Source organism: Glycine soja, chromosome 19 (genome assembly GCF_004193775.1).
Source record: "Glycine soja cultivar W05 chromosome 19, ASM419377v2, whole genome shotgun sequence".
Classification (NCBI taxonomy): Eukaryota; Viridiplantae; Streptophyta; class Magnoliopsida; order Fabales; family Fabaceae; genus Glycine; species Glycine soja.
The window spans coordinates 35131878-35145011 of NC_041020.1; the positions used below are offsets into that span (position 1 = coordinate 35131878).

General features: G+C 32.6%; 4 protein-coding genes across 6 annotated transcripts; all 4 read right to left on the reverse strand.

Moving 5' to 3' along the window:
• Positions 1–1224: 1224 nt before the first annotated feature.
• On the reverse strand, positions 1225–1710 carry LOC114398787 (uncharacterized mitochondrial protein AtMg00810-like). Its single transcript, XM_028360932.1, has one exon. It carries the CDS (start codon positions 1708–1710, stop codon positions 1225–1227), a length of 486 nt encoding a protein of 161 aa, XP_028216733.1.
• Positions 1711–2132: 422 nt separating this feature from the next.
• On the reverse strand, positions 2133–5890 carry LOC114398788. The gene is made up of 4 exons (XM_028360933.1): positions 5735–5890; positions 3893–4582; positions 3663–3786; positions 2133–2329 (listed from the first exon to the last, which is right to left on the reverse strand). Exons 1-4 carry the CDS (start codon positions 5888–5890, stop codon positions 2133–2135), a joined length of 1167 nt encoding a protein of 388 aa, XP_028216734.1.
• A 54-nt stretch (positions 5891–5944) lies between these two features.
• On the reverse strand, positions 5945–6283 carry LOC114398790. Its single transcript, XM_028360934.1, has one exon. The coding sequence runs from the start codon at positions 6281–6283 to the stop codon at positions 5945–5947; it is 339 nt and encodes a 112-aa protein (XP_028216735.1).
• Positions 6284–9134: 2851 nt separating this feature from the next.
• Positions 9135–12592, reverse strand: LOC114399524 (alpha-mannosidase At3g26720-like). Of its 3 annotated transcripts, XM_028361721.1 has the most exons (5): positions 12469–12592; positions 12215–12382; positions 12036–12125; positions 9515–9580; positions 9135–9429 (listed from the first exon to the last, which is right to left on the reverse strand). In XM_028361721.1, exons 1-5 carry the CDS (start codon positions 12484–12486, stop codon positions 9415–9417), a joined length of 357 nt encoding a protein of 118 aa, XP_028217522.1. In that variant the 5' UTR covers positions 12487–12592; the 3' UTR covers positions 9135–9414. The 3 variants fall into 3 exon arrangements, 2 of the variants coding, with proteins under 2 accessions (XP_028217522.1, XP_028217523.1); XR_003663750.1 differs by having other exon boundaries at positions 12012–12125; positions 12215–12577; XM_028361722.1 differs by lacking the exon at positions 12036–12125.
• Between the last annotated feature and the right edge of the window lie 542 nt (positions 12593–13134).

Here is a 13134-nt window from a genome sequence, read left to right on the forward strand (position 1 = left end):
GTGACTGAACCTTCTTTATAATAAGGTGAATCAATCAAAAATAAATATTGATTAATACTATTAAAATAGGTAATGATATCAATTAAAATATGATATTAATGTCATTAATACATATATGATTTTATATAACTATTACAAGATTTTAAAATTTTAAAATTTTTAATTTAATCAAAATATACAACAGTGAATACATAAAATTGTCCCATATATGGGTAGAATAAACCAAAATAAGTAAACAAATAAGGATTATATCTTCATAATTTCTCTAATTAAATAAGGATCGTATCATTGTAATTTCCCTAAGTAAATAAGGATACTATCTTCCTATTTTTCTTAATTAAATAGGATCATATCTTCCTAATTCCCAAAATAAATAAATAAATAAAATCCTAAAATAAAGCAACAAATATTCCTACAATTACAGTAAAGGATAAGATGTTGTTTTGACAAAAATATTGTAATATGCTCTACATCAGTTTCTATTGAAAATATTTTTTTTAAAAGAATCTTGATTATGAATAAATAATTAATAATTTTATAACAAAATATAAAAAGAAAAATATTCAAACGATTATGAGTGCATATTATGCGAAAACTATAATTAAAAATATGAAAGAAATAGACTAACTATAACGGGTCTTCAAGCTGATTTGGAGGAAGGTAAGATATGATATCATGCAAAACATACTAGTATTTGAAACCTTATTATGAGAGGTTATTAAAAGAATATAATTTTGTGTCCTTTTCATTAGCAAAATTGTGGTTGTATACCACAGTTACAAGAAAGATTCTAGGCTATAATAAGAAAATTAATTATACACAAGAAAGATCCTAGGCTATAATAAGGAAACTAGATACAAAAATATATTGACACATATTCTAATATATCCTAGGCTATAATAAGGAAACTAGATACAAAAATATATTCACATATATTCTAACATACCCCCCACAGTCGAAGTAGGAGGTTGTCGTACGCTGAGACTGTTTCAAAAATTCTTAAATAGAAACAAGGGAAGACACTTTGTAAAAATATCTGCAATCTGATAACGTGACGGGACATGTAAGACTCGAACTTCCCCACGAGCAACCTTTTTCGCAAACAAAGTGAATATCCATCTTGATATGTTTAGTGCACTGATGTTGAAAAGAATTTTCATGGATATGTCGCACGAACATTATCACAATATACCAAGGTAGCTTTCTGAATAGGACATTGAAGCTCTAGAAGAAGGTTTCGTACCAACAAGACTCAGAAACCACATTGGCAGAGCCTCGGTATTCTGCCTCCGCACTAGATCGTGACAACGTAGTTTGCTGTTTGGTGAACCAAGAAATTAAATTATCACTAAGAAACACACAATAACCCGATGTAGAGCGTCTGGTATCCGAACACCCACCCCAATCAGCACATGAATAAGAGAGAAAAATGGATGTGGAAGATGGATAGAGATGCAAGCCATGATCAAGAGTACCCTGAATGTAATGCACAATATGCTTGAAAGCGTGCATGTGTTCTTCCCTTGGGTCATGCATGAATAAACACATATGTTGCGCAACATAAGCAATATCGGGTCTCGTGAAGGTGACATATTGAATAGCCCCTGCAAGGCTTCGATAATGAGATGGATCGACATATGGTGTGCTGGAATTAGCACTAAGCTTTGGTTTCGTGTCAACCACAGTAGGAGATGGCTTACAAGATGACATGTCGATCCGTTCAATGATCTTTGTTGCATACTTTTGCTGAGATAAGAATAGACCACCTGCATGACGAGTTACAACTATACCCAAGAAATAACTCACGACCCTAGGTCCTTCATAGCAAATTTTGTGCTAAGAAAGGATATGATAGACTTGTGAATAACATCAGAGGAAGTTGTCAAGATAATATCATCCACATACAAAAGAATGTAAGCCATAGTTGTACCTTATTAGTAAATGAAGAAAGAATGATCAGAAGTACTATGAGAAAACCCAAGAGTAGAAACTTAATCAGCGAATCTCTTGTACTACGCTTGAGTGGCCTGTTTGAGGCCATATAGAGATTTCTTCAATAAGCATACATGATTAGAATGATCCAGGTCTCTAAAACCCATGGGCTGATGCATGTACACAATCTCTTTAAGGTCTCAATACAAGAAAACATTCTTCACGTCAAGTTGGTGAATGGACCATGCTTTAGAGATGGCTAAGCTGAGAACAATGCGAATAGTTGCCAATTTGACTACCGGGCTAAAAGTCTCACCACCATCCACGCCAACCTGTTGTGTTTTGTCATCCCCTACAAGACAGGCCTTGTGCTTCTCAAAAACACCATCATATTTTCCTTAATGAGTAAAAATCCACATAGACCGAATCATATTAACATCAAGAGGACGTGGCACCAACTCCCACGTCTTATTTTTAATAAAAGCATTAAATTCATAATCCATAGTCATTTTCCAATTCAGGTCACAAAAGCCAGACATGGGAATACGTGGTAGAGGGGTTTAATGACACTATTGTTAAGATTTAAATGTCTTATGGGTTTGAAAATCCCATGCTGACTACATGTCACGAGTCTAGGAGCCTAAAAAGGAGTGGGCTGATATGGAGGTGAAAGTGCAAGCGCTGGGCTGGGTGAGGGTTGTTGCGATTGTGGGCTAGGTGTGGGTGGGCCGGATAGAGGTGTAGGTTGGGCAGCAAGTTGCGGGTTGGGCAAGACCTATTGAGCCGGTTGGTTTGGGCCGGATAGAGAGGTCAAATGGTGGACCACATAAGGGGAGGGTTTGTCGTCCATAAAACCATAAGTGTAAGGTTGTGGAGTGTGCAACTTAGCAAAAGGGAATTGGGTTTCATAAAAAATTACATGGTGACTTAGTATGATTTTACGAGGGGAAAAATAATAGTACTTGTACCCATGATGATTATATGGGTACCCCTAAAAGACACATGAGGTGGAATGAGCTAGAAGTTTGTTTATGGTAGTAGAAGGAAAAAAATGGATAGCATAAACACCCAAAGATGAGAGAAGGAAGGATCCTTTTGATAAAGAACCTTGACAGGTAATTGATAGGCTAATTGTTTACTTGGAAGAATATTGAGAAGGTATGTTGTCATTTGCAAAGCATGATACCAAAAGAAAGGTGGTAAAGATGCATGGAATAGTAGAGTACGAATAATATTGTTAATGGTACAAATTTTTCTCTCGACTTTCCCATTTTGTGATGATGTATGTGGACAAGAGAGATGAAAATATAACCATTTACTTTACAAAATTCCCTAACGGGTCCATTATCAAACTCCCTACCATTATCCCATTGAATGTTTTTTACTTCCCATTCAAACTAAATGTGGATGAAATCCCTAAAAGATAGAAATGTGGGAAAAAAAATTGAGACTTCTTAGACAATGGAAATGTCCACAAAAAATTAGAGTAATCATCCAACAACAAAACATAATATCGGTGGCCCGAAGAGCTAAAAATGGGAGATGTCCAAATATCACTATGGATAATATCAAAAGGCATGATACTACAAGAATGAGAAGAAACAAACGGTAACTTAACATGTTTTCCAAGAGAACAAGAGTGACAAACATGAGACTACGAGTTTGATTACACTCAATAAATTTATTTAGCTTAAGGGAGTCAAAAAGAAGTTTTCCCGGATGACCCAAACGAGCATGCCATAATGATGGTGCTAAAGCGGAAAAAGTAGATGGTGAAGTGGCTTGATTGGTGGTAATGGGATAAAGGTCACCCCGACTCTCACATCTCATGAGACGTATCCTCGTCTGGAAATCCTTCACGGAAAAACCAAAAAAGGTCAAATTCAACAAAAACTGAGTTATCAGTTGTAAACTTTCAAACTGATACAAAGTTTTTAATAAGTTGAAGGGCATGAAAGACATTTTTCAAGGTGGAGGATGGATTCGTGGGAGACAAATTGGTGTGACCATAACCACGAATTGCAATTGAATGACCATTAGCGACAATTAGACCACGAGTATTGCTCAAATTAAAATAAGACGAGAGATTTCCTTGCTCGAGTGTCATGCGGGAGGTGGCACCAATGTCCATGTACCAATTAGCATCCAAAGGATTAAGCCCAAAAGTGTGCATCATTGCTTCAATGTTTGTCGGAGTGGGTGGAGCTACTGTCGCTGTGTGCCTGTGGTGGTTTTGGCCCAAGGATGCTTGTTTAGTGCTATTGGGCTTGCTGAAAATTGGGCCTAGCCCAATGTAAGGAGGGGGTGGGGCGTTGGATGAGGGGTATAGGCAAGGTGGAAGAGCCCAAGGCATCCATGGCCACTGCCATTGTTCGGTAGGCCACTGTTGGTGCCCCAATTGTTGCTGGCCAGACTGCTGCTGCCAGCCACTATTGTGGCAGCCATTGCAGCCACCACCACCACTACTCTTGATGCCACCGTGATTGCCACCATTTTTTTTGCCACTGTTGTTGTGGTTTTGACCCTTTTTACCACCATGAGTATTCTGATTTTGATGAGAATTTTTGGAGAGGAAGTGAGTCATCAGTGTTGTGAGCCACCATGGCGACAACCCCGCTGGTTGCAACCTTCTTCGGGAGACCAACTTCTTCTAAGGTAAGCATAAAGTAGGCTTGATAGAATGGTGGAAGAGAATCCCTTTGGTGAATGACTGAGGTAGCTGTTGGACAAATGGCCTCAGTTATCTTAAGAAGGGGTTAATTATTTTCCCACTAACAAGCTTTTAACCCCCTTCTAAATGATAGGCTCAGAATGCAGAAGAAGTAACAATCAATTTAATAATGTTCTTTAAACATGCAAGACAAAATTGATTGCAATAATAAATGAGATAAGGGAAGAGAGAAATATAAACTCGATTTATACTGGTTCGGCCACTCCCCGTGCCTACGTCTAGTTCTCAAGCAACCCACTTGAGATTTTCCTTTCTCTTTGTAAAACCCTTTTACAAAGTTTGAACCACACAGGGACAACCCATCCCTTGTGTTCAGAAATTCTTACAACTTAAGAGACCCTCAGTCTCTTAATCAATCTCTTTGATTAAGAAGAAGAAGAAGAAGAATTCTCTCTTTTAAGAGAAAGATAATACAATGAAGTTCCATAAACTCTTAATAGATTTGCAAGTGTTTTCCCAAGAGTTGTTGAGAGAGCATTTGGCAATGAAGTTCTCTTGGAATATCTCTACCTTGCTTTTTGAAGTTAGACACACATATATATAGGCCCTTTGTGCCTTTTCAAAATGGTTTGAAGAGATGTGTCTTTTTAAAAAGCTTTTTCTAAAATTCTTCACTAGTAATCGATTACATGTTTCAGGTAATCGATTACACAAATATATTTTGAAGGGTTATGACTTTTCAATTTGAATTTCCAGAGTTTCGTTGCTGGTAATCGATTACAAACATCTAGTAATCGATTATAGGTTTAAAATTCAAATTCAAAACCCTTTTTAAAAACTATTTTCAAACTTGTCTTCTGGTAATCGATTACACTGCCTGGTAATCGATTACTAGAGCCTTAGATGACTTTGAAATCCTTTGTTTTGAGGCAAGGCTTGATCTTGAAGAAATCTTGAAGCAAGGCTTTGTTTAGCAATCTTGTATTAATCTCGAAGCAATGTTTATCCTTTGAAGCAGCCTTGTTTGATTCTTTTTTGGCATCATCAAAATCATGTATACGTACATTCACATTCTCCCCCTTTTTTATGATAACAATGAAGTGATTTATTTTTGACATCATCAAAACATACAAGATTCACAGTAGCCCCATTATAAGCCTTAGTGAGGTCGACCACCATTTGAAGAACAAGACAATTGTTCGACACCGGTGCACCTACGTTCTTGAGTTGATCGAACAATTCCTTGAGTTGTTGACAATACACATAGGCATTCGGGAAATCCTCCATGTTGGTACATGAGAATTCTTGCTCAAGATTTATAGCCCAAGAATTCTTATTGTCTTAGAATATATCACGCAACCTATTCCCCGCCTCCATTGTCATTGCGTCGGGTTCATGAATAGTATGCAACAGGTCATGTGAGATTATTGCATAGATCCATTGAAGGACCACAACATCAAGGGTTGACCACAGTTCCTTTTCTTTATCGGTTTTAGGCACCTTCTCCTTACCTTTCTCCGGTGGGACAATGTGGTGGAGGACCTTGTGATAACGTGCGTGAATATTAAACAGTTCCGCCCACGTCACATATTGGACATTTCCTATCTTCAGGGTGATGGAGATATGGTTCTTGATGTTGGAGACTGCAAGAGCTGCATGGAATTTGTTGGAATCAGTCATGGTGGTTGACCTGAGAAGAAAAATGGCGGCTAGAAGGAGAAGAAGAGAAGCTAAGGCACGGCAGAAGCAAGAAAGGATTGTACCTTAGACTGCTGATACCATGAAAGAATATAATTCTGTGTCCATTTCATTAGCAAAATTGTAGTTATATACCACAGTTATAAGAGAGATCTTAGGCTATAATAAGAAAATTAACTATATACAAGAGACATCCTAGGCTATAATAAGGAAACTAGATACAAAAATATATTGACATATATTCTAACAGTTATCATATAGCTGAACTTGTCATATACCAATATGCTTGTTCAGAAGTAAGGACTTGTCATCAAAGTCAATGATAAAAGTGTGGATTCCCATTGGAGCAAGCTCCACATTTAGCTTTTTTGGATCAGCTGGCCCTCCCCTTCAAACATGTCTATTTCCAAAAGAGACTTCCATTTTCCAAGAAAGTCTTTTTCTCTTCATCTCTGTCCTTTCTTGATTGGCATATATGTTCATCTCCTTCACCTCTTTGATCAATTTCAAGGAAAGCACTTTTTAAAGCATCATTATATCACTTTTTGTGATTCTCATGTTATCAGATAGAATGTAAGAACTTTTTTTTTTTTTTTTTTACTTTAGTACTCATCTCAAGAACCCCTATTATAGATGTTAAATTAAAAAACAAGCTAAAAAGTACTTTAAAAAAATTTCTATCCTCTCATGAAACCTATCACTTATTGCTTTCCTCCCAGGGAAGAGCTTTTTCAGCTCCAACTTGCCATTACAGAGAGATCTTTGTCATCTTCAATATGTTGCATAAATTTAATGGGCCAAGAGAATGAGGTAGTAAAACAAGAAGCAATTACATAATGCATTAATTAGAGCAGAACGAAGATAATGAATAATATCATGGGTCAAGAAGGTAAAGTACCCTAGGATATTCTTCCTGAACCAACCATTTTTCTTCTACACCCAGCAAATAATGTGAGATACCAAATTTTCCCTTCACTTAAAAGCTTAAATACATTATCTCTCCGCTATTGTGCACCCATCTTCATTTGTGCGTCTCTCCTCCTCCTCCTCCTCATGTTATATTCAATCTGTGTTTCCTCCGTGAATGTCTTCTTTTCCACCATTGTGAGTATTGTGTGGTCGATGGTGAGTCTATTTTTTTTTTTTTACTGTGTTTAATCCATACAGATTGCACAGATTAGGAATCCGTATGAAGCATGCAAAATGATAATCCGTATGTCCCTTACGAATTGGTTATAAGTTATACTTTTATATATTTTAATTATTTTATAAATAACTATTTTAATACTTTTATATATTTAAAATAATTATTTATAAATCAATTAAATAAAAAAATTAGAAAATTTTTATAACGTAATTTTTTTAAAATTTAATTAAATAACAAAAATAGGTAATATCATATAAGAAAAATGTTATTTATTAACATATTTGTATAAATATTATTACATTAATAATATTAAATATTTATATAAATAGTCATTTCAAGTATAAAAAATTTAAAAATTAATTTCTACATTGATTTTTAAATATATAAAAGTATTAAAATAATTATTTATAAAATAATTAAATAGTTATTTATAATATATTTAAAATAAATTTGTACATTGATTTTGATGATATATTTTACTTTGCTCGATTAATCATTTAAAGTTAATTTAAACTTTTTTCATTATATTTCTTAAAATATACTACATTTAATAAGCACTAGTATGGTTTTAGAACATTTATTAGTATGTTTTATTTTCAATTTAAGACTATTTTGTTGAAGTTGTGGGTTGATTTGAACTATCAAACTACTAGTTAGGCATGTCTAATCTTTTGATTACACACAATAAGATAGTGTAGATTTTAGGTCACATAATGTTGAAGTGAATGTGTATTATTGGTGAATAAAGTGTTTAGGTTAGAAGAAAAACATAATCGGAATATGTTTTAAAATATTGTAAAAAATTTAGTTACTTTTTTGAGTAACAGAATAAAAAGATATTCTAATTATTTATAAATAAATCTACATATTTTAAAAAACTTTAATGTAGAAATTTATTTAAAAATAATATTGACATTTATCCATATTTTATTTTTCCATTTTCAGCTGACAAGGTTGAAGCTATTCTATCTAATTTTATTTACAAATAATATTACGTCAAATGTTCTATGGATACAAGCTTTTTAATACACCAAATTCTTTTCTTTTTTTATTTGGGGCCACAAGAATTATTTATTTCAATTTCTATCCTTATACCCATAGTAAGTATTGACATTTATCCATATTTTATTTTTCCATTTTCAGCTGACAAGGTTGAAGCTATTCTATCTAATTTTTTATAGATAATTTTCACAAATAAATGAAAACTCAAATAAAAATAAATAAAACCCATGCACAATACAAAACCTTATATTTCTTTTGTATTATATTAATTATATAAAAATAAATTTGAATTATAATTGAATATGTTTGTTGTTTTGAGAACCCCTTGAATCACTATTAGGATACTTGATTGAAAGGTTTAAATATATCAATAAATATATTTTTTAACATATAGTATGACACAATTTTATTATTTTTTTATACATTAGTAATATATTACATTAAAATTGATAAGCATATATATATATATATATATATTAATTTATATCTAAATTTCCATATTTTCTAGACATGAATAAACTATTTATATAAATATTTAATGTTATTAATGTAATAATATTTAAACAAATATATTAATAAATAAAAATTTTCTTATACAATATAACCTATTTTTGTTATTTAAATTATATTAATAAATAAAATTTAAACAAATATATTAACAAATAAAACTTTTCTAGACTTGAATAATATTTAAACAAATATATTAATAAATAAACCTATTTTTGTTATTTAATGTTATTAATGTAATCCGAATCACTTCATTCCTATTTGTGATTTATTATTTCCCAGGGTAGCTTAATAGTCTTTAATTTCTACCGAAAATGTTATTTTGAAGAATCTTGATTATGAAGACATAATTTTCTCACACCGCCTAGGACACAAAATCACGACCGGCCCTAGCAATCAAGAAATACTAGAGTGACATCACTCCCCGGAATCAGAATCACTTCATTCCTCCTCCAGCCTAGAGAGTTGTAAACTACAATAACCATAGAAAAAGCTTGTGAGAAGATATAACACTGAGGAAAGAAGGACAAAATATGTGATGAAATAAATATTTTTACCAAATTCTTTCCTTGAACCAGATCAACTTCTGATGCAGGACAGCAATTTATGTTCAAAAGTGGACACTGTAAAATATGAAAACGAAAACAAATATCAAAATACACTACAGCTTGAACTTGGATATGATAATAAAAAATTATCAATAGCCAAATCAAATGCTAATTTTACAACATTCTATACATTCCTTCGAAACATAAGGGTATGTTAACAATCATATCTAAGCTCTAATCATTATAATCTTCTAGAGAGAGAGAAGGAACACATAAAGCTCTAATGTTATTGTATAATAAGACTTGTTGAGAATCACAGTGAGATATTCTGAATTTATTATAGGCATATATCTGATTTAGGGAAAACTGAATATTCTCTAATCATGTAATTAATTCAATAAAGCCTATATAAACTGTCTTCTGTGGTGTATTCAGGCACAGGTTTCTCAGTAAAATATGTATCTGTTTATTCTCTTTTAACAAGACTAATTGGACTATATTGAAATACAACAGAAGAGATTGAATGGACAAACTGTATATAATAACACATACAAGAAAATTGCTGGAAAAGAAATTACTTTTGTTGTGCTTAGTTATGCCACCTTTTGACGTTTTTCTATCCTTGCAAGAAGATAATGTTTCTCATGTCACTGTTCAGTAGGGGAATCCACTTTTAATTTAGCTGCCCTTGACCTTTTCATCTATCTACCTTGAACAACACTTTTATTTTTTATCTACTACCTTAAACGACACTTTAATCTAAGATTTTTAGTATTCGAGATTCTGTTGTTTCTGGGGATTTTTAGCATTCAAGATTTGGAAGAATCCTCAGGATTGGAGGTTTTTCCAAGTCCCCTTGATTAGGTTCATTGGTCCTTCAATCAAATTAAAAAAATTTGGTCTCTTGATCCTTCTGGGTGTTTTCTGGCAAATCTATTTTCAATTCTTAACTCCTTTTAAGATTAAGGCCCAGTTTAAATCAATTCCTCAACAAGCAATTATAAGAGAAGAAAATAAGGAGGTAAAATGAGTTCAACTTTTTTCATATGTTAAAATCAACTTATGCTCTTCAATTTTTATAGAAACTCACTTATCCAACTTCTTCTAGGATTGAGATGCTTAACTTGATTTTTAACCTATGGGAGAAGTTTGATTAAATTTACCTCCTTATTTTCTCTTCCAATAAGTTTTTGTTAAGAAGTTTATCTAAACTAGACCTAATTATTTTATTTTGACAGCTGTGCTTTAAAGAATAAATACCAATGTGTTAGGAAACCACCTATTAATAGAGTCTATATTTGAAAATGGCAGAGAGGGGAATTACATGGAATTGAATGATTCATATATCAGATTGCATGTGCAGCAATCAAGTGGAATCGAGTGATTTATATAAGGAAATAATTGAGCGATTTATGTAAGGAAATAAAAGGAAATCAAGAAAGGAAGTTGACCCATATAGCTATAAGAAAGGAGTTAGGGAGATGAAAAAAAGAAGAAAAAATAGAAGTCAGTAAGGGAGAGTGCATGGTCTCTCAAACATCCTGTTTTACTTTCATTTTTGTAATTCTGCTGTTCTGGTACTGCCATCTATTGGTACCAGGATAAATTGAAGAATTAACCAGTAAACTTATGCTAGTTCAGAGTGTTCTGATTCAGTTTCTAACACAATGACAAGCTATTGAAGCATAGGCCACATAAGGCAATTTCCCTTGTAAGTGTTATGATGGTGCAAGCTCAGAATTTGTTCTTCACTTCTTGCATTGTTCAGCTGCTACTGCTTCATGCAAGCTCAGAATTCATGGACCATTACTGACCAGTTTTACTAGTTTTGGAAGAAGTAAAGAACCCAATGTTTGTGACAGTGCAATATTTGCTACATTTGGGTGCATTTGGGTGGAGCTAAGCTCTCACATTTTTTAGGATACCTATTCAGATAACTAGTTGCTTTGGGATAATATTAGGTGTTTGGTTTCCACATGGTGTAAAGCACGTGCCTATTTCAAAGGGATAATCCTTGCAGAAATATTAAGGAATTGGGTAGCTCTACTAATTGATGTCTTTTGGCCATTGATGTATACTTTTCTTTTCTCTTTCTTAAGGAGGATTTCTTAACCTCCTTTCCCTCTGTCATATTCTTATCGCTGTCTCAATATATTTCTTCTTATATAAAAAAAATAAATATTATTGCCAAGAAAATCTCCCTTATAAGTCAACATGCTTAATGCATGAAATATGATAACATTTTTTAATATGAACAAACACTATAGCATGCTGAATACCTGAGAAATAAAGATATTTCAATGTAGTGAAGATGAAGAAAGGAATATAATCAATGAAAAAATAGACAAAACCAGGTTTTCCATGAAATATACTAAATGGTAATTTCCTACTAGCTAAGGAATAATAAAGGATAAGAAATAATTTATCAACTATATGTTATGAGAAGCAGTTTTAAGACAAGGAAGAAGCAGGTCATTTCAGCAAGTAATGAAGACAGTGCACAAACTTAAAAGGATTTGAGCTCTTTCACTTGTTGAAACTTTGTAACTGGGTTTTGACATGTAGTAAGCAACGGTGACTCAATCAACCAAGCCAGCGATGATGAAACCAAATCCTCCGCCTGCACAAAGGCAATATATATGCCACTAGATGATACGCTGACAAATGGTTACACACAATTACTTGAAGACAGATAAGATGAAACCACACCTCCTTGTAGCCTATTGACAATTGTTTAGAATAATCATTAGCCACATGCTGCTTTTCTGTGCCAGTGACTGCATCATGGTGTTGCGCAATTGCTAAAGCATCAGCTAATGAGTCTGTATTTGGCCCTGAATTCCTTCTCCCCCTAAAAAACTCTAGTTGTCTTGCAGCCTAATAATTTATTGGTAGAAAGTAAATATCCAAACACCAGTGGAAGACATTGACTACCTTGTAAACTACAAATATACAAATTATACCAAATAATAGCCACTCATTTATCTGACATAGCGTTTGATAGCTGCCCTACTGGTAAAGTATCCTGTCCAGTATGCATTTGCACGATCAGCATAACTGGTATTTGTTTCATGCATGAGGCAAAACATCATACACAGAAAAAAAAATTAAGCAATATATATTATGCAATAACTAAATATTAAACAAAAATTAAGAATAATCAAAATTAAAATTTATCATATTCATAAATACAAAAACCAAAATTATTTTTTTTAAAATATAAAGATTAAAGCCAATTTTGAAGAATCTAAATCACATTTGCTCTATTTATATTAATATAAAATCTTTTATTAAGAATAATCAAATTATTAGTTTTACTTTTGGTTGAACAACTTTTTATTTATAATTTGGTAATTTTTAATAAATTTTAATCAATAATAATAAATACATTCAAAAAATTGTTAACATTCTTTAAATGAGAAATGACAAGATGATATATACACTTCTTTTAACATTTTTTATTGCATAAAACTTGTTAAATAACTCTACTTTAAATTTAAAGAAAATTATGGTTAAGAACATTGGGGAAAAAAAAAACTACTAAGTAAAAATTATGATCGTTAATAATACATTTGGTATAATTTAGATTTAAAGAAATAATTACTTTTTAAGTTATTTTAAAATTTTAA

Bases quoted from the DNA above. Each gene is read 5' to 3' on its own strand.
- LOC114398787 (XM_028360932.1), bottom strand. From the start codon at position 1,710: ATGTCATCTTGTAAGCCATCTCCTACTGTGGTTGACACGAAACCAAAG.
- LOC114398788 (XM_028360933.1), bottom strand. From the start codon at position 5,890: ATGGAGGATTTCCCGAATGCCTATGTGTATTGTCAACAACTCAAGGAA. The intron at 3,787-3,892 runs GTCTTTCATGCC...TTTTCCGTGAAG, and splicing joins CATCCTCCACCTTGAAAAAT to GATTTCCAGACGAGGATACG. The intron at 2,330-3,662 runs GTTTGGGTCATC...TTACTCATTAAG, and splicing joins ACCATCATTATGGCATGCTC to GAAAATATGATGGTGTTTTT.
- LOC114398790 (XM_028360934.1), bottom strand. From the start codon at position 6,283: ATGACTGATTCCAACAAATTCCATGCAGCTCTTGCAGTCTCCAACATC.
- LOC114399524 (XM_028361721.1), bottom strand. The intron at 12,126-12,214 runs GTGTGGTTTCAT...GCCTTTGTGCAG, and splicing joins TGTCAATAGGCTACAAGGAG to GCGGAGGATTTGGTTTCATC. The intron at 9,581-12,035 runs GTGAAAGAGCTC...CATATTTTACAG, and splicing joins CAGTTACAAAGTTTCAACAA to TGTCCACTTTTGAACATAAA.